The sequence below is a fragment of the Paroedura picta genome, chromosome 8 (assembly GCF_049243985.1).
Source record: "Paroedura picta isolate Pp20150507F chromosome 8, Ppicta_v3.0, whole genome shotgun sequence".
Classification (NCBI taxonomy): domain Eukaryota; kingdom Metazoa; phylum Chordata; class Lepidosauria; order Squamata; family Gekkonidae; genus Paroedura; species Paroedura picta.
In genome coordinates, this window is record NC_135376.1 from 6,563,637 (window position 1) to 6,583,874 (window position 20,238).

A 20,238-nucleotide genomic window follows, 5' to 3' on the forward strand; every position below is an offset into this window, starting at 1 on the left:
TGAAGGGCATACAGAAAGGGAATGAATGAATCTGGCCGTTTTCCTCCTGGTGATTCTCATCACGCCCTCAGTGTGGTTGGCTGCAGTTTCCTCTGTCCAGCTCCATAATATGATTCTGGAGCAAAGCTGCCCTTCTCGAAGCTATTTGGTAGAGTCCCAGAGCTGGATTTCACTTTCTGCAAAATGTCTAGTCATGGCCACATTCCAGGCTGGTAAGCCAAAGGCTATAGGCACCTCTCATGTGTCTGCAGCATCGGAGCACAAGAACACAATTTTGGGCATGCTGCAAGGGTCAATCACATCTCCACTTTTGATTTTTTTTTTTAAAAAAAAGCAAAACAAACTGTTATCCTTCAAGTTGTCAGAGGAAAACTTGAAAAGGTAGGTAAAATTTCAAGAACCAGGAAACGGGCAAGATCTCCAGTGTTATGCTCCCTGGCTACAGAGTCCTTTCTAGCCAAATCTCTCTTTTAAAAAACAAAACAAGAACACATTCTTTTCAAACTTACCCATGGGTTTGTTTGTTTTTTAGACAGCATCTGTCTACATATAACCCTATTCAGTTATTTTGGGAAAATCCAAACCAAACTATGAAATCACTTGAAAGAGAAACCAGGGTCTTTGTGGAGGTGGCCCCCATGTCATGGAACGAAAGTCAAACTGGGAACTTTTTTGTAGAGGTGGCCCCCAACGTTATGAAACTCAAAACTCAAACCAGGATCTTCTCTGTGATGGCCACCCCAATGTTATGGATTGAGACCCACCAGAACCCAACACTGCAGGTTCTTTACAATGCTCTCTGATTGCTTCCCTGGACAGCCCTGGAGAAAATGCTACTTTTTGAGACGGGTAGGGAGGAAACGGGGGTGGTACCTTCATCCTTGTTCCACACAGCAAGGACCCGGAAGATGAAAGCGCTGAAAGTTGCGGCAAAGAAGCCGCGCCAGTAGTTGCGGACGGCAAAGAAGGTCGAGGTGACTTCGATGCTGAAGAGGACGCCTGGGCGGGGTGGGGGGTGACAGAGAAGAGAGAAGTGTGAGGCAGCCCTGGAAGGAGTTCTCATCCTCTCTGCTACCCACTGAAGCTAATAAGGCTGCTTCCTACTGAGTCAAGCCCTTCATCTGTCAAGGGAAGCACTCTTGACTCTGACTGGCAGCATCCCTCCATGGTCTCAGGCAGAGGCCTTTCACATCCCCTGATTCTTTTAAAGGGAGATGTGGGGATTGACCCAGGGACTTTCTGGGAGCAAAATGCCCATATTGCCTTAACTAAGACAGAAACTTAACTCTTTCACACACACTAAATAATGCACTTTCAATGCACTTTACAATGGGATTTTACTGTGTGAAATGGAAAAATCTACTTGCAAACAGCTGGCCAACTGGATTGAAACTGCATTATTTTGCATGTGTGAAAACGTCCTTTGAGCACGAAAACACACTTTCACTGAGAGGTAACTCCATGAGAATCTGAGTACCACCTGAAGCCCCCAAATCAGACTTCTCCCCACTGTGAGGAAGTATTCAGAAATACTGAGGCATTTTTGCACATGCCAAATAACGCTATTTCAATCCACTTTAGGGACAGTTTGCAGGGGGATTTTGCCATCTCTCACAGTAAAATCCAGCTGCAAAGTGTATTGGATGAGGATTTAAAGTACATTAAAAGTGGGTTGAAAGTGCATTGGAAGTGCGTTGAAAGTGCATTATTTTGTGTGTGCAAAAGTGCCCATTCTCAATAGGTTGGTTTTTAAACATTGAATTTTATCTAATATTCCTTTAATAATTTCCTTAATAATTAAGGGAGAAACATTCTCCTACCCTCCCCCAACCTTTTTTTCGGGAAAATGAGCAAGTCCTGGACCCGTCTGGGGAAAAGACACACGTCACGAGGGCAAGACAGAGAGACACGGCGGGAGACCCTGCCAGGCATCAAGGTCAACACGCAAAGACAGGTAAGAGGGGTCACCAACCTAGGAGAGTGGAGCGGCGACAGCGTCAGGCTGCGCAGAAGGCCTGCCTGGGTGGAGCGTAGCCAGGGGGAAAGGAGACGACATTATGTCGGTAAGTGAGACATCCTGCCCCATAGAACTGCCAACCCCTATGGTGCATATGCAAGCAAAGGTCACCGTGCAAAAAGACCCAACTTCATTAAATCAGGCATTCACGCAAAACCGTTCCCCAAAAATACTGTGTATATTGATTTAGAAGTGCAAATAAAGTCCTTGTTTACAATGTAAGAAGTTATGCTCTGTAGTGGACCAAAACATCCTGGCAAGAGTCCAGGGATTATGGCCAAGGTCAAGAAGAATATATCTTGTATTTCCTTCCTTGTGGGAATTCCTCTTTCAGAGAAGCTTTGAGCTTTCTAGAGGTTGGGCGGTGGGTGGGTAGGCGCCTGGCATGGAGGCCGTGCTGCCGCATGGCTTCCGGAAAGCAGGAGGGAAGGTAGGACCCAGGAGAGCCTGGACCAGATCATGCCCTCAGGAGCAGGACTGGGGATTGATATAGAAGCCTATACTGGAAGTTGGGCAGGGAGAAGAAGGAACAGTCCAGGAAAGAAACAGACATGGAGGTGCAATTTCACTTTGTTTCTAGGAGGGAATGCCCTTTGGTAGGGTTGCCAGCCTCCAGGTGGTGCCTGGAGATCTGGAATTACAACTGGTCCCCTGGAGGAAGCTGCTGCTTTGAAGCTGCTACTGGACACCTTTCCTTCACCAAGCCCTGCCTTCCCCAAGCTCCCGCCCCAAATCTCCAGGAATTCCCCAGTCCAGAGATGGCAAGCCATGTTCCTCGCTGCCGGAAAGACCAACAAGCTCTGGACATTACATCTCATTATATCTCAAGTGTGGACAGCAGATGGGGAGGTGACGGGAGGGGGGAGAACTTGCCCTCCCCGGCAGTCTTCAAGCAGCAGCTGGACAAAGTCTTATCCGGGTGCTTCAGCCAGGGGTGGCTCTCCAGATGTCCCTGGACTACAATTCCCATGAGCCTCTGCCAGTTCTCTTCAGATAACTCATTTCAGAAGAAGCTACACCCCTGCCACAAATCTGGTTAAGGCGGTTCCTTGATTCTAGCTCTTTTCTGCTGCTACAGACAGACTAACAGGGCTATCCAGTCTGATGGGCTTAACATGGAAGAAGGAGAAATAATATTGGCTTTTATGCCCCACTTTTTACTCCCCAAAGGAGTCTTAAAGCAGTTTGCAGTCCCCTTCCCTCCCTCTCCTCACAACAGACATCCTGTGAGGTAGGTGGGGCCGAGAGAGCTCTGACAGAACTGTGAAACAGCTCTGTAAGAACTGGGGATGCCAGAAGGTTCTCCCAGCTGGCTGCATGTGGAGGAGGAGGAGGAGGATATCAAACCCAATTCTCCCGATTAAGAATATGCCAACCACATCCCCACGTTGGGTCTCAACTGAGTTAGACCTGAAGAAGAAGAAGAAGAAGAGTTGGTTCTTATATGCCGCTTTTCCCTACCCGAAGGAGTCCCAAAGCGGTTTACATTCGCCTTCCCTTTCCTCTCCCCACAACAGACACCCTGTGAGGGAATCTGCCCAGCTACAGATCTGTAGTTCCTCTGCAAGTTGTGCTGTGAATGTTCAGGCCAGAGAACGGGGCAACAGGGATTCTCTCTGCTGCTGGGAGGGGACGGTCAGGGGTGACAGACCGGCACGATCAGGACCCGAGGGAGGCCTTACCTCCGATGGGGGCAGCAAAGCAGCACCCGACCCCCACCGCACACGCAGCCGCCAGCATCTCAGTATTGCGGGATTCATTCTGCGAGGGGAATAAGGAGGCGTGAAAGGCAGGAGGGACACGAGAACATCTGAACGGCCCTGCTCAAATTGACCGCGAGACCATCTAGGTGGGCATCCCAACTCACACGGTGGCCAGCCAGTTCCTCTGGAGGGCCAAATAAGCAGGGCCTTCATGGGGACATTAGAAGGGCCCAGCTGGATCACACCAATAGTCCCTCTAGTCCGGCATCCCATCTCACACGGGGGCCAACCAGTTCCTCTGGAGGGGCAGGAACGGGGCAGAGAGGCCGAGGCCTTCATGAGAACATCAGAAAAGCCCTGCTGGATCAGACCAGAGGTCCGTCTAGTCCAGCATCCTGCCTCATCCTGGCCAACCAGTTCCCCTAGAGGGCCAACAACAGGGCAGAGAGGCCGAGGCCTTCCTAAACATCAGGAGAGCCCTACTGGGTCAGACCACTGAGGGTCCATCCAGTCCAGCCTCCTGTCTCACACAGCAGCCAGCCAGCTCTCAGAGAGGCTGAGGCCTTCCCCTGACGTTGCCTCCTGCCACTAGGATTCAGAGGTCTAGTGCCTCCGAATGTGGAGGCTCCCCTCAGCCACCATGGATTTCTCCTCCACGAATCTATCTAAATCCCCTTTTGCCCTCACTGCATGTTCTGTCGTGAATCCTAGACTTGAATCACTCTCTTTGTAAACTTGTCTTCCCTTTTTGTCTGTCCCGAACCTACTGCCCGTCAGCTTCACTGGCTTTTGGGGAGAGGGGGGAAAATCGCTCTTGGCCTGTTCTCTCCACCCCCTGTGGAATTTTATAAACCTCTCCCAAATCCTGTGGGGTTTTCCTGAATCCCTTAAGGGGATCCCATACATTACTGCTGCACGCCTGGACAGCACCAGACCTCAATGATTAAACCCCCCCCCCCATGAAGCCGGGAAAGGCAGGTTTGCTCCCGCCACCCGGGGAAGGAGATTAGAACTCATGGCCTGCCACCTCGTAGCCCTTCCTCAGTCATCTCTTCCAGCCACGGGGCCTCTCCTTGACTCGCCTACATAACCCGCAGCCACCCAAACCAGCTGCTCACCTCATAGATGCCGCCAAAGAGTGAAAGGAACTTGCTGAGGATAGCTGCACACATGCTGGCAATGTGCACAAACGGGCCCTGTGGAGAAAACGGGGAGAGGGCTAGTGAGAGGAGAAGGAGCAGACAACCGGGGAGATGGAGAAGATGTCCCCTCTCCCACCGCAGAGCATAAGAACATCTGAAGACTCTGCTGGATCGGACCAGCGGTCCCTCTAGTCCAGCATCCGGCCTCCTGCAATGGCCAACCAGTTCCTCTGAATGGCCAGCAAGAAGGCAGGGAGGCCGAGGCCTTCCTAAGGACATCAGAAGAGCCCTGCTGGATCAGACCAGGGGTCCTTCTAGTCCAGCATCCTGCCTTACCCAGTAGCCAGCCCGTTCCTCTGGAGGGCCAACCACAGGGCAGAGGGGCAAAGACCTTCCCCTGCTGTTGCCTCCTGGCTCTGGCATTCAGGGGTTGACTGCCTCTGAAAGTGGAGTTTCTCCTCAATCACCGTGACGAACAGCCACGGACAGACTTATCCTCCATGCATCTAGCGCATCCCCTTTTAGAGCTGCCCATTCCTGTGGCCATCCTGCGGCAGCACAGTCTGCATTTCAAAGTGTGTAAAGTAGTCTTTCCTTTTCTCCATCCTGATCCTACTGCCCATCAGCTTCACTGGATGCCCTCTCGTCCATTGGGAGAGGGAGAAAAAGTTCTCGTGGTCCTCTCTCTCCACCCCAGGCATCGTTTCTTCAACCTCTCTCATGTCCCCCCTTAGTCCTCGCTTTCCTAAAAGAAAAGGTCCTGGATTCTCCAGCCTTTCCTCCGAGGGAAGAGGGTCTCATCACCTCGGTTGCCCTCCTCGGTACAAGTTCTCCCAGGCTGGGCAGACAGTAGGCATGGGCCCCTGTCTTCCCACCACCTGGGGCCCCCTCCTTCCCTCCTTCCTCCCTCCACACCTGCATGCTGTCCACCTGCCCATGCAGCCTTCTCCTGTCTGCAAGACCTTCCACTGCTGACGCTCGGTCACCTGAACTGCAGGTGGGAACATGGATCTGGGGAGGTGTGGGGAGAGACACCTGCAGCACTGAGGCCCCTCAGAATCCGTGGGCTTGAACGCTCATCCTGCCCCAGATCTTCCTCTCCGAAGCCCTCCAGCCCAGCAGATGCCTCCTGCCCTCTGACGCCGGCCGAGCCCGTCTGCGCATCCGACTCCCCCGCACCTCTTTGCCCAAAGGCATCCCGCTACCCAGCGCACACGTGAGGCCGAGGACTTTGGCCACAAAGGTCTTGAGGGTCAGGTATTCCTTCAGCACGACGCCCCGCAAGATGGTCTTCATTTCGGGGATGCCCGATCCTGGGGAGGGAGGGAGGGAGGGAGGGAGGGAGAGGGAGGCCAAGGGTGAGAGAAGGCCAGGAGTCATTTTATTCATTTCTTTATCGTACGGCGTGTGCCGTGGAGCCAGGACACCTGTAATGCAGGAGGGGGTTTGCCATAGCCTGCCTCCAGGTCATGGCCCCTCCCTGGAGGTCTCCCTTCCAAGCACTAGCTGGGGGTCGGCCCCTGCTGAGCTTCCAAGACCTGACGGGAAGGGCTTTCTCCAGGATAGCCGACACAGATCCCCCCCGCCCCGCGTGGCCGCCCCCTCTCCCGGGACTCACCAACCGCCTGCGGAGCCAAGATCTGCGTGAAGCCGGCAGAGAACGTGATCAGCACCACGGGGTAGGTGACCCAGGCCAGGTATTGCAAGAAGATGTTGGCGTCCAGCCCCCCGTACATCCACTTCTGGGCTGCACAAGAGACAGAAACACACAGGTGGACATGGGGGGCTGACCAACGTTTTTATGCCCACCTTCCGCCCAGGAGCTCGAAGTGGCATGGGGACCTCTCCTCCCCCTTCCCTCGTTTTGTCCTCACAACAACTCTGCAAGGTAGGCCAGGCTGGCCAAGACTGGCCCGAGGGGAGCGTCAGGGCTGGGTGGGGAGTCGAACGCTCCCTGCTACACTCTGCTGGGTCTCTCAGGCAAGAAAGAGGGTCGTGGTGGGTGGGAAATATCAGCATGCACCGGGACAGGGAAGAGGCTGTGAACTGCGGTACCATTGATGTCCCCTGACCTAGATGGCTGAGCCAAACCCGATCTCATCACATCTGGGAAACTAAGCATGGTGGGCCTTGTCTGTATTTGGATAGGAGCCCACCTAGGAAGTCCAGAGTTCAAAGGAAGAGGAAGGCAACAGATAACCAGTTCTTCTGCCTTGAAAACCCTCCAGGGTCAACTTGAGCTTCCACTAGATGAGCTCCTACTTGACACACATGTTGCCTCTAGTCCCTAACTGTGTAAGAACACAAAGAGAAGCCCTGTTGGATCAGGCCAATGGCCCATCCAGTCCAGCCCTCTGTGTCACGCAATGGCCAAAACCCAGGGGCCCTCAGGAGGTCCACCAGCAGGGCCATAAGAACGTAAGAGAAGCCATGTTGGATCAGGCCAATGGCCCATCCAGGCCAACCCTCTGTGTCACACAGTGGCCAAAACCCAGGTGCCCTCAGGAGGTCCACCAGCGGGGCCATAAGAACATAAGAGAAGCCATGTTGGATCAGGCCAATGGCCCATCCAGGCCAACCCTCTGTGTCACACAGTGGCCAAAACCCAGGTGCCCTCAGGAGGTCCACCAGCAGGGCCATAAGAACGTAAGAGAAGCCCTGTTGGATCAGGCCAATGGCCCATCCAGGCCAACCCTCTGTGTCACACAGTGGCCAAAACCCAGGTGCCCTCAGGAGGTCCACCAGCAGGGCCATAAGAACATAAGAGAAGCCCTGTTGGATCAGCCCAATGGCCCATCCAGGCCAACCCTCTGTCTCACACAGTGGCCAAAACCCAGGTGCCTTCAGGAGGTCCACCAGCAGGGCCATAAGAACATAAGAGAAGCCATGTTGGATCAGCCCAATGGCCCATCCAGGCCAACCCTCTGTGTCACACAGTGGCCAAAACCCAGGTGCCTTCAGGAGGTCCACCAGCAGGGCCATAAGAACATAAGAGAAGCCATGTTGGATCAGCCCAATGGCCCATCCAGGCCAACCCTCTGTCTCACACAGTGGCCAAAACCCAGGTGCCTTCAGGAGGTCCACCAGCAGGGCCATAAGAACATAAGAGAAGCCATGTTGGATCAGCCCAATGGCCCATCCAGGCCAACCCTCTGTCTCACACAGTGGCCAAAACCCAGGTGCCTTCAGGAGGTCCACCAGCAGGGCCATAAGAACATAAGAGAAGCCATGTTGGATCAGCCCAATGGCCCATCCAGGCCAACCCTCTGTCTCACACAGTGGCCAAAACCCAGGTGCCTTCAGGAGGTCCACCAGCAGGGCCATAAGAACATAAGAGAAGCCATGTTGGATCAGCCCAATGGCCCATCCAGGCCAACCCTCTGTCTCACACAGTGGCCAAAACCCAGGTGCCTTCAGGAGGTCCACCAGCAGGGCCATAAGAACATAAGAGAAACCATGCTATATCAAGCCAATGGTCCATCCAGGCCAACTCTCTGTCTCACACAGTGGCCAAAACCCAAGTGACCTCAGGAGGTCCACCAGCAAGGCCCACCTGGAGGATGGCATCCCTAGCTGAGAGCTGCTACCTGGTTCCAGTGCAAGGACTATGGACAGCCTGCACAAGGAAGCCTTTCTTCCCAGGTTTCCCCCTGCCCTGGCAGCCATTGCCAATCCTGGGGAAACATCTTCCTAGGTTTTGCTAGGTGGTGCCTGGAGATCTCCCAAAGTTACAAGCCATTTCCAAATCACACAGATTATTTCCCCTGATGAGAATTGCTGATTGGCACAGTGGGCTTTATGACAACTGAGATTAATGCTTCCATGTGTTGCACAGGCAAGGCACTGCACACACCAAAAATGAAACTAACTTCTTATTTAAGAAGCATTTCATTTTATGAGTAATGCCCTACACCAGGGGAAGTCGAACTGCGGCCCTCCAGATGTCCATGGTCTACAATTCCCAGGAGCCCCTGCCAGCATTCGCTGGCAGGGGCTCCTGGGAATTGTAGTCCATGGACATCTGGAGGGCCGCAGTTTGACTACCCCTGCCCTACACACTGTAACTTCTGGGGGCATGGCAGGGAGGCATATCCAGCTGGCATCACTTCTGGAGTTACTTGAAGCCTGAAGAATATTTCAGGGGTTACTCCACAGTCAAAAGGTTGAAAGAGGCTCCCCTTAACAATCCAAATATTTTATTCTTGTAAACAGCCCAGTAGTTCGTTCCTCAGCCTTCTCCCCTCCTTACCATGCAGGCAGGTTGCGATGGTGAAGTCCATGACCCAGCTCACCAGGGCCATCAGCAAGCCCAAGAGGATGAGGAAGATCCAGTCTTCGCCCACCTTGGAGACAAGGAACTTCTGGCAACGCACTGTACAGACTGCGGGGAGAAGGGGGACGCATTAGGGGACAGATGTCAGAAATGGACAAATATGGACATGCACGGCAAGCTAAGGGCCGGGAGTGGTGGTGAAGAACGGTGCCTAGCATGCTGCAATGCCTAAGAAATTTCAGGACTGAACAAACCTCTGGTGAATCTCCACTTTTTGACACAGAAGGTTGGACTGGATGGGCCATTGGCCTGATCCAACATGGCTGCTCTTACGTCCTTATGGACCTGCAGGTGGACCTCCTAAGAACTCCTGGGGTTTGGCCACTATGGGACACAGAGGGTTGGACTGGATGGGCCATTGGCCTCATCTGACATGATTTCTTTTATGTTCTTATGGCTCTGCTGGTGGACCTCCTGGTGGCCCCTGGGTTTTGGCCACTGTGTGACACAGAGGGTTGGCCTGGATGGGCCATTGGCCTGAGTCACCATGGCTGCTATTCTGTTCTTATTCTAAATGAGACCCTTGATGCATCAAGGCCAGCTTTGTCACCTCAAGCATCGCCCTGAAGCACTAGGGGGAGGGCTGAGGCTCAGTGAAAGAGCAGAAGGTCCCACGTTCAAATCCCAGGATCTCCAGTTAAAAAGATCAGACAGTAGGCGAAGGAAAAGACCTGAACCTGAGACCCTAGAGAGCCACTGTCAGATTAAGGAGGCCAGGCCAACCCTGATGGACCAAGGATCTGATTCAGTATGGAGCAGTGTAATACATAAAGCCCCCCCCTCAAAAAATGAGCTGCCCCCTGTCTGAATACACAGTACCAATCCCGATGAACCTACAATCCAATTCAGAACAAGCCAACTTCATGTGCCCAAAGATGCATTCCTGTGTCCGGGAAACCAGCTCCGTGCAGCCCACTGTGAATTCCGTGCGCACAAAAAGGCTCTTGCATAAGCAGGCATCAGTATGCGCGCCCGCACCCCTTCCTTACGCAACCTTGAGTCTATGAGGAGCCCGATTTCCTTACGGCTGTGCAGATCTGATGTATGACTCTGAGTGCAAACTCAAGGCCATTCTCCTGGTTCTTTCACAGTCGCTCCAGAGTCAACTGCTCCTCCCAAGAGATTTAACACCTAGCCCTGTGACCATTTCTCTTTTATCGAGGTGCTTAAAGAGCTCTATTTCTGGGCTCCTCAAAGGGAGGCGGCAACCAAGAAACCAAGAAAGGAGATGGAGACTGTGCAGGGCAGTCTGAAGGAGTTGGAAGAGAGTCCCAAGGGAAAAGGGCCAGCTCGGTGTCATGGTTAAGAGTGGTGGAGAACTGGGTTTGATCCCCCCTCCCGCCCTCCTCAACATCCAGCCACCACAGGGACCTTGGGCGAGCCACGATTCTGTTAGAGCTGTTCTTGCAGAGCAGTTCTGTCAGAGCTCTCTCAGCCCCAACTACCTCACAGGGTGTCTGTTTTGGGGAGAGGAAGGGAAGGCGATTGTAAGCCGCTCTGAGACGCCTTTGGAGGGTGAAAAGTGGGGTAGAAAAGCCTACTCTTCTACTTTCTTGGAGTTCATGGTGGGGAGTAGCTGTGCTCTTTGCACGATGGTTGTAGGTCTCTCCAAACCCTCTGGGTAACCGCAGTAGAAAACAGAACACTGAACTAGATGGGCATTACTTATTTCTCGTAGGGCATGAAATACAGCCAAGAGATCTGCAGGGATCTGCAGCAAGATCATGTCTGGTGATCTTATCACAGAGGCACGGAGGGATCTGCACACAACAGATAACGCACTTTCCATGCACTTGGGAAATCCGCACGGGAAAATCCAGCTGCCAAAGCACATCGAAAGTGCATTATCCTAGGTGTGCGGAATGGGAAAGAGTTAAGGAGTTTTCTCCACCCAGGGATCCTCACCGAGAGACGCCAAGGACCGAACGTCCTGCTCTCTGCCTGGCAAGCTATGCGCTCTGTCCCTGAAACATCAGTCTGTGCTCTAACATGCGACGGCAGCATGAGGAAGCCCACTGACATCCCGAGCCCGGGAGGGCTGGGACTTTGTGCCCAGGCCAGCCGAATCCGGCAGCTGCGATGAAAGATGCAAATGAGGCCAATCCATAGACACATTGTCCTTCCGCATAACTTATCGGGCAATTATTCCTTTCCGACTCTTTTGCATAATTTATTTGGCTGCTGCAGGGGAGGGGGGAGGCAGCGTCTTGGTAGGCCTCCTCGGTCCTTTTCCCAGCACAGCAAGGTGCTTTTTGCAGCTATGTTGTGCAGAGCTGGGCACAGTATTCCAAATGGGGATGCCCCAGGAATCCCTACAAGGCAGGGGTAGTCAAAGTGCGGCCCTCCAGATGTCCATGGACTACAATTCCCAGGAGCCCCTGCCAGCGAATGCTGGCAGGGGCTCCTGGGAATTGTAGTCCATGGACATCTGGAGGGCTGCAGTTTGACTACCCCTGCTAGAAGGGAATCACTGAAACAGTGTGGAATTTCTCAACGTTTTGACACTTGAGAAACTCTTGAGACATTCTTCAGGCTTTGAGAAAGCCCAGAAGGGGGGGGGCAATGGGGAAGAATAGGGTTAGGAAGCATCACTGTGGACACGCCCACCCGGGACCCCTCCCCTGCCCACCCCGACAGACGCACCCTTAACCATCTGCGGGGTGGGGGGGGGAGGGCATGTCAACTTGACCATATGTGGTCATATCACAGATAAATGTTTAACAGATTTTAAAAATATATATTTTAAAAAATTGAAAAATGTTTTCAAATTAATTTTTAATTTTTTAATTTGTTTATTTAAATTTTTTAAAAATAATAATTATTCAAATGAATTGACTCCCAGCCATGCGGCAAACCCTTCCAGGCCTGTCAGGAAATCCCAGGGTTTCATGAAACTCTGATTGAGAAAGCATGAGACAGCAGCTATTTTCTTTGGTTGCTTCAAGGACCCCTTCCGAAAAGTACAGTGCAACTCAATCCGGGTGCTGTTGTTCCGTGCGGCGGGCGATCACAAATTGGGGGACTTGGCCACGAACAAACGCCGCTTTTACAAAAATCCTTGCAAAAATCTTACAAAAATCCCTGGGGAGAGGAAAGGGAAGGCAACTGTAAGCCACTTTGAGCCTCCTTCGGGTAGGGAAAAGCGGCATATAAGAACCAACTCTTCTTCTTCTTCTTCTTCTTCTTCTTCTTCTTCTTCTTCTTCTTCTTCTTCTTCTTCCTCTTCCTCTTCTTCTGTCCCTCTCTGCACAGAAGCGATTTTTCGTGACCTCAGGGGCCGTCAAGCGATCAGGGGAGATCAGCGACGGTTTTGCACCTGCCTGGTTTTGCAAAGACCCGACAACGGACACCTTCTGGAGAAGGGAGCTGTGATTCACAAAGAGCCCCGTGCCCCAAACGTTAGGGGCCTCTCAGGTGCTACCGAACTATTGCTCTTTTCTACAAGCTTTTTGTTCGGCATGAGAGTCAATTGGAGCTGGACAGAAGCGACACAATCATTGGCTCAAATTGGGTCGACACAGTGAACGTGGTAAGCTGGAGGGTCAATTGATTTGGTCTCAAGAAGAAGAAGAAGAAGAAGAAGAAGAAGAAGAAGAAGAAGAAGAAGAAGAAGAAGAAGAAGAAGAAGAGTTGGTTCTTATATACCACTTTTCTCTACCCGAAGGAGTCTCAAAGAGGCTTACAGTCACCTTCCCTTTCCTCTCCCCACAACAGACACCCTGTGAGGGTGTCCGACCCATCGCGACCCCATGGACAATGATCCTCCAGGCCTTCCTGTCCTCTACCATTCCCCGGAGTCCATTTAAGTTCACACTGACTGCTTCAGTGACTGCATCCAGCCACCTCATTCTCTGTCGTCCCCTTCTTCTTTTGCCCTCAATTGCTCCCAGCATTAGGCTCTTCTCCAGGGAGTCCTTCCTTCTCATGAGGTGGCCAAAGTATTTGAGTTGCATCTTCAGGATCTGGCCTTCTAAGGAGCAGGCAGGGCTGATCTCCTCTAGGACTGACCGGTTTGTTCACCTTGCAGTCCCTGTGAGGGAGGGGAGGCTGAAAGAGCCCTAAGATTACTGCTCGGTCAGCACACCAAAAAGGGTCACGTCCCTGGCATTTGAATGGTAACTGTAGTTCAGGGACCTCTGGAGATCCACGGTTTGGCCACCCCTGCCATACAGTGCACTAGTTCTGAGCCAATAAGCCAGAAGAGAGGAATGGGAAGGCGACCGTAAGCCGCTTTGAGCCTCCTTCGGGTAGGCACATAAGAACCAACTCTTCTTCTTCTTCTTCTTCTTCTTCTTCTTCTTCTTCTTCTTCTTCTTCTTCTTCTTCTTCTTCTTCTTCTTCTCCTCCTCCTTCTTCTTCTTCTCCTTCTTCTTCTTCTTCTTCTTCTTCTTCTTCAAGCTACTCCCATGTAGCAGCAGCTCAAGGGAGCTGCAAGTAGTTGGGCCAGCTACATGCTTCCTCTCGGCTGTGACATGCGCAGCCTTTGGCCTTGAGAAAGTTCTGCCCGGTGCACATTTGCGTGAGTGAGCATCTCCCCCAGCCAAACCTACCCCCGACAAGGTTGCTCGGGAGATAAGAAAGATAAGAAGCTATAAAGCAATTTGTGCCTTCCAAAGCTCGACAGAAATCATTAAACCGGGAGATAGTTACGGCCAGGATTCTCCCCTCTGGCCCGCTCCCTGCCTTATCGCCAGAGCAAAGAAGATTGCTCCTTGGTTGCATCGCTCACGTTTCCGATTTCAGCATTTTCAAACCAACCAGTTCCGGGAGAATTAGGGCAACGGATTCTCAGAAAGAGGGAAATCAGAGTCAGATCGCTGCTGCTCACACCCGTGTCCGATCTGCCCAATCTTCCCAGAAAGCTCTGTAATGGCACCGAGAGGGTTAAGTGGAAGCTTGCTTGGCGACCTTGGGCCAGTCCGAACACTCCCAATCTAACCGCTCTCAAGGTTGTTTGAGGGTCAAATGGGGTGGGGGGCATGACTGAGGTTTATAAAATTATGCTGGGGTGAAGAAAGAAAGGCATATTTTTCTCCCTCTCGCCAAATACGAGACCTTGAGGGCATCCAATGAAGCTGATGGGCAGTAGGTTCGGGATGGACAAAAGGAAATACCACTTTACACCGAGATTGAGTGCAATGTGGAATTCACTGCCCCAGGGATAAACAGCCTGAAAAGTGGATTAGATAGATTAATGGAAGATAAGTCTATCCGTGGTTACTACGCATGGGGACCGAGGGGAACCTCCACATTCAGGGGCACTAATCCTTTGAACCTCAGGGCGAACAGGCAACATCAGGGGAAGGTCTTGGGCTCTCTGCCCTGTTGTTGGTCCTTCAGGGGAACTGGCTGGCCACTGTGTGAGACAGGATGCTGGACTGGAGGGGCCCCTGGTCTGACCCAGCAGGGCTCTTCTGATGTTCTCATGAAAGCCTCAGCCTCTCTGCCCTGTTGCTGGCCCTCCATGTTAACTGGCTGGCCGCTGGGTGAGACTAGAGGGACCCCTGGTCTGACCCAGCAGGGCTCTTCTTCGGTTCTTATGTGCTTCCTTTTCAAAAGCACATGTGTTAGTGTTGACAGCTGTCTGGCTTGGCGTGGTATGTGTTGTTTGGAAGAATGAGTTCTATAAAAGGGAGGTGGGTGAGGGCGCACAAGCGCGCACCAGGGCAGGGAGGAGGAGCAAGTGACGCCCACGCAAAATACATGCAAGCAATATAAATAGCTGCTTCTTTGTTGCACGGGCCGGCCCTGGGAAGAGAGGCTGTTTATCAAGCTGGATTCCCGGCCGTCCGCTAGAAACCGAGCAGGCCCGCAAAACAAGGAGATATTTGCTTATCAGCTTGCTTCTTTGACATGCAAACAGCTGTAGGGACAAAGCGCGGGCACTCTCCTCGGTGCCAGAGCCCTCTGCCCGCACCGCCTGGGGCGAGCAGCAGGGCTGACCCTACGCGCCGGCTTTGTAAGGTGGGCTCGTGGGCCGCCGTTCCGCCATCCTGTTGCTGCCTTAGCCGCAGGTGGCTGACAGCTGGGCGCGAAGGGAAGAGGCCTGCAGAGCTAGGAAAAACACGTTGTCGGGTTAGAGCAAACACTCTCCGCTGACACCCCCCCCTCGATGCAAGGCGGCCAGCCGGGTAGGTGGGGAGTTGGACGCCACGCCCGGGGCCAAGCGGGGACAAGCGGAGCTCTCGGCCTTTCTGGCTGCCCCAGGGAGCTGGCGACATTTAACGAGAGCCTCTGCCCGGAGAACAATGCGAGGCCAAGGTCTCCGCAGTTGCCAGGGGAACTATTTTAAGGCTCCGGGAACAACAAGATCCCGGGAACAAAGGGAAAGGGGACGTCTTCGGCCGGAGAACCGGCCTCTGGATATCGCAGGGCTGGGGTTATTTCAGAGCCCGCATTTGCAGCATAATGCGCTTTTCACTGCGTCCTCATCCTCCCCATCGAGAGAGGGAAGAATTATGCCCAACTCAAAGCAGACAGCTTGGTGTAGTGGTTAGGAGTGGCAGTTTTTAATCTGGCGAGCTGGGTTTGATTCCCTGCTCCTCCATACGCAGCCGGCTGGGTGACCTCGGCCCAGTCACAGTCCTGTTAGAGCTGTTCTCATAGAGCCGTCCTGCCAGGGCTCTCTCAGCCTCACCTCCTTCCCAGGATGTCGGCTGTGGGGAGAGGAACGGAAGGCGACCGTAAGCTGCTTTGGGAGTACTTCCGGTAGAGACGAGCAGCATATCAAAGCCGATTCTTCTTCCTCTTCTTCTTCTCAAATTCCTTTTTGTGCGCATCTGATTCAAAGGTGCAAAAACGCAGCACATTCCCGGACCGCCGTCTTCCCGGGTGCAATGTGAGAACGTCCCCGTTCATGCGGAATTCGTCGCCAAAGGATGCCGTGACGGCCACGGGAATAAACGGTTTGAAAAGGGGATTAGACAGATTCACAGAGGGCAGGTCCTGCAGTGGCCACAGGGACGGAGGGGAACCTCCGCATATGGATAGAAAGGAGCCCCCTGCTCTACACGAGAGCTTTTCTGGGGGAACTTTAGCCCAGAGGCTCCCTGACCTTGCATGCTGACTGCCCGATAAAGAGCGGCGTGACATTTTATCTCCAAAGCCTTCACTTGCCTGGCAGTGTATGCCAAGGATGTGGGCAGAGGCCCTGAGCTGGTCAGGCTGAGGTCAGAAATATTTTGCCTGTTGTTGGAGGTCACTGGGCGCGCTCTCTCTAGCCAGGAGACAGACAGGCAGTCAGAGTCAGAGAGATGTGCTGCGTGAGACCAAAGGAGAAAGAGAGAGAGGGGAGAGGCTTTTGAGGGGGGCATGGTGTCTGCGCAGGCTTTTCCAACATCATGCCAAGAGAAACCCAAGTTTGTGCGGGGAGAGACACGATAGCAGAGCATGGGCCACCACGATGGTGCCAGAACCGGCATATACAACAGTATGCTGGCAAACGCCAACAAAATTGGAGTCCAGTGGCATCTTTAAAACCAGAGCTGGGTTTTAGAATATGCCCTCCGTTTCACCCCCCCCCCCCAAAAAAAAAGAGTCCTGAAACAGCTTACAAAGGCCCTTCTCTTCCTTTCCTTTTGACAGAACACCCGTTGCGGTAAATGGGGCTGAGAGAGCTCTGCGGGAACAGCTCTAAGAGAACCGCGACCGGCCCAAGGTCACCGAGCTGGCTGAGGAGTGGGGAATCCAACCCAGTTCTCTGGATGAGAGGCTGCCGCTCTTGACTATTATCCCAGGCTGGCTCTCAAGCTTAGCTCTACAGGAGCTGTTTCAAGGAAGCGTTTGAATGCAGGGCAGACGGTGCTGGTTAGCCTGGTTGGATCTTGGAGGCCAAGCAGGGTAAACCCTGCATAGTATTTGGTTGGGAGACCCCACGGAAATCCTGGGTTGGCATGCAGAGGCAGGCAAGGGCACAGCATCCCTGAAGGACTCTTGCCTTGAAAATCCTACAGGGTCACCATAAGTCTGACCTGGGGGAAATTTGCTTCCTGATCTGAAAATGGCGATTGGCATTTCGCTGGGCATGTAAGAAAGGGCCACAAGAGCCCGGCTCAGACACAGTCCCTTCTGCCCAGCCACAGAATCAGCCTCTCCGTCCGATGGCTCTCCAGCCTCTGTTTAAAAATCTCCAAAGAGGGAGAACCCACCACCTCCCGAGGAAATCTGTTCCACTGAGGAACCGCTCTGACTGTCAGGAACTTCTTCCGGAGGTTTACCTGAAAATTCTTTGGAATTCATTTCATCCCATAGGTTCTGGTCCCTCCCCCTGGGGCAACAGAAAACAACTCCACTCTATCATGACAGCCCTTCAAGTACTTAAAGATGGCTATCCTATCACCTCTTAGTTGTCACACCTGTTAACCTAAAATCTGCATACTTGCTAGAGAAAAGACCAGCAGTCTGGCACAGGGAACTAGCCGGTGCAATGAGGTATCAGGGAATCCATTCCTGTGTTTCTGACACGGAATCTGACACAGCCAGCAGGGGCTCCTGGGAATTGTAGTCCATGGACATCTAGAGAGCCACAGTTCGGCTGACCCTGTATTGAGCAGGGGGTTGGATGCGTTGGCCTCTAGGGGCCGTTCCAGCTCTAGGAGGCTGCTCTAGGACTAGCTATGCTAAGTTGCACGGAAGGCCTTACTTCGACATCGCGCACACCGGCTCTGGTCATACTCCAACAGCTCCGACGGGCGCAAGTGCTCCTTCGGAGACCCCTTCCAGCGCTCCTGCTGCCGCCGGATGCGGGCCGCTTCGTCTTTGGCGAAGGCTCCCAGGTCCTGCGTGTAGCGGCCATACATCTGATGGGAGGGGGGGAATAAAAAGTGAGCGGTCAAGGGCACAGCTGGGCAAAGAAGAACGTAAGAGAAGCCATGTTGGGTCAGGCCATCCGGTTCTACATTCTTGTGACACACAGTGGCCAAAGCCCAGGGGCCCTCCGGAGGTCCACTAGCAGGGCCAGAACTCCAGAAGCCCTCCCACAGTGGCCCCTTCCGAGCACCAAGAAGACAGAGCATCACTGCCCCAAACAAAAAAACATAAGAGAAGCCATGTTGGATCAGGGCAACGGGGCAACCCTCCAGTCCAATATTGTGTGTCACATGGTGGCCAAAACCCAGGGGCCCTCAGGAGGTCCACCAACCAAGCGGACCAGAACTCCAGAAGCCCCCTCACTGTGGCCCTCCAAGCACTGAGAATGCAGAGAATCATATTCCCGGACAGAGTGTTCCCTCTATGCCTTGTGGCTAAGAGCCACTGCCAGACCTCTGCTCCAGATGTTTTTCCTACCCCTTTTTTGCTTGTAGCCCCCAGTACTTCCTGCAGCAGGGAATTCCATGTTTTAACGACTGTTTGAGTGAAGGTGGCCTTCCTTTGACCTGTTCTAAGTCTCCGAATTAATTTCATGTCTTGTGAGAAAGGGCAAGAGGTACTTCTTTCTCTACCTTCCCTGCATAATTTTGCAAGACTCTCTCATGCTTGTCCAAAGTAAAGAGCTATAACCTCTTCAGCCTTTCTGCATAGGGAAGGTGTTTCAACTCTATAGCCCAGGCTCTCTCACCCCTGGGGTTTCTTGATAGCCCTGGAAAGGTTTCTTGAATGAATGGACATTGATTGATTTATATACATGTGTATGTATAAGATATAAGGTAAAGGTATCCCCTGTGCAAGCACCGAGTCATGTCTGACCCTTGGGGTGACGCCCTCTAGCGTTTTCATGGCAGACTCAATGCGGGGTGGTTTGCCAGTGCCTTCCCCAGTCATTACCGTTTACCCCCCCCCCCCCAGCAAGCTGGGTACTTATTTTACCGACCTCGGAAGGATGGAAGGCTGAGTCAGCCTTGAGCCGGCTGCTGGGATTGAACTCCCAACCTCATGGGGAGAGCTTCAGACAGCATGTCAGCTGCCTTACCACCCTGCGCCACAAGAGGCTCTGTATAAGATATATATGTGTGTGTGTGTGTATTATTATTATTATTATTATTATTATTATTATTATTATTACTGTTGCTTTGTTTCATTCATTCATTCATTCATTCATTCCCTGTCACTCCTGGCAAGCCGTCTCTTTTCTCAGCTGAGAAGCCCCAGGCTCTCCAGCCTGCCCTCTGAGAGAAGGGGGTCCCAATCCCTCCCCTGGACTTTTTCAATCCCAGCTCCATCACGGCTGAATGCAAAATGCCTGGCTGCCACACTTTCCTTGATCGTTCCGTAAGCAAAAGGACTAACAACTTGTTGATCCCCCCCCCCCCAAAAAAAAACCCCAAACCTCTGATAAATCCAGACAAAGGAGTCAGACTCTGGCTGGCTGGGCAAGGAAGGTATGGGGGTTAAGAGCGGGGGGCTCTAATCTGTAGACCTGGGTTTGCTTCCCCATTCCTCCTCCACATGCAGCCAGCTGGCTGACTTTGGGCCAGTCCCAGTTCTCCTAGAGATATTCTCACAGAGCAGTTCTCTTAGAGCTCTCTCAACCCCACTTCCCACACCGGGTACCTGTTGTGAAGAAAGGCAGGCAAAGGTGTTTTTAAGTAATTAAAAGCGGGTTATAAAAAACCCCAGCTCTTCTTCTAAATGTGGCCCTGCTTTTCTCCTTGGGGAGGGACAGAGTTCCACCCTCTCCCCTCTGCTCCTTTCCTTACTTTGGCTTCCTGGAAATCAATAACCCCTTCAGGGTGGGTCAACACAAAGGGAACCCAAAGCTACCGCATGGAGGCCTCAGGCCGGCCCGAGGCGTTCCAACTCAGACAATGCCAGGCTGATAAGGAGGCTGCGGATCAATGGCCATTGTTCCCCTTGTGCTATGCTTCTCCCAGCACTGACGCCGGAAACAGGCCGGCACCCCTGGCTGGCTCTGGTGAGTGGCACCGCCCTGGCAGGCTGACATCACGGACGGACAGTCAGACCGACGGACAGCCCGGTGTGGCACAGCCGGCTCAGGCCTGGCCGGACTGAGAACTGGCACAGCGTTGCAACGAAGAACACTAAACTGGATGCCCCCGGTTCAAATCTCGCCTCTGTCACCCACTCATTAGGCCACTGATGTTCCGC

At 52.8% G+C, this 20,238-nt stretch overlaps 1 protein-coding gene across 3 annotated transcripts in view; it reads right to left on the bottom strand.

Annotated features, from left to right (window-relative positions):
- CLCN2 (chloride voltage-gated channel 2) overlaps nt 1-20,238 on the bottom strand; it is a 68,146-nt gene that overhangs the window by 22,389 nt on the left and 25,519 nt on the right. For 2 of the 3 annotated variants that reach the window (XM_077348244.1, XM_077348243.1), the window contains exons 2-8: nt 17,837-17,993; nt 9,112-9,243; nt 6,481-6,609; nt 6,042-6,175; nt 4,839-4,916; nt 3,700-3,778; nt 874-999 (exon numbers count right to left, since the gene is read on the bottom strand). In XM_077348244.1, coding sequence (XP_077204359.1) covers nt 874-999; nt 3,700-3,778; nt 4,839-4,916; nt 6,042-6,175; nt 6,481-6,609; nt 9,112-9,243; nt 17,837-17,993 — 835 coding nt within the window. The remainder of the gene's footprint in view (nt 1-873; nt 1,000-3,699; nt 3,779-4,838; nt 4,917-6,041; nt 6,176-6,480; nt 6,610-9,111; nt 9,244-17,836; nt 17,994-20,238) is intronic. The other variant, XM_077348245.1, reaches the window with a different exon arrangement.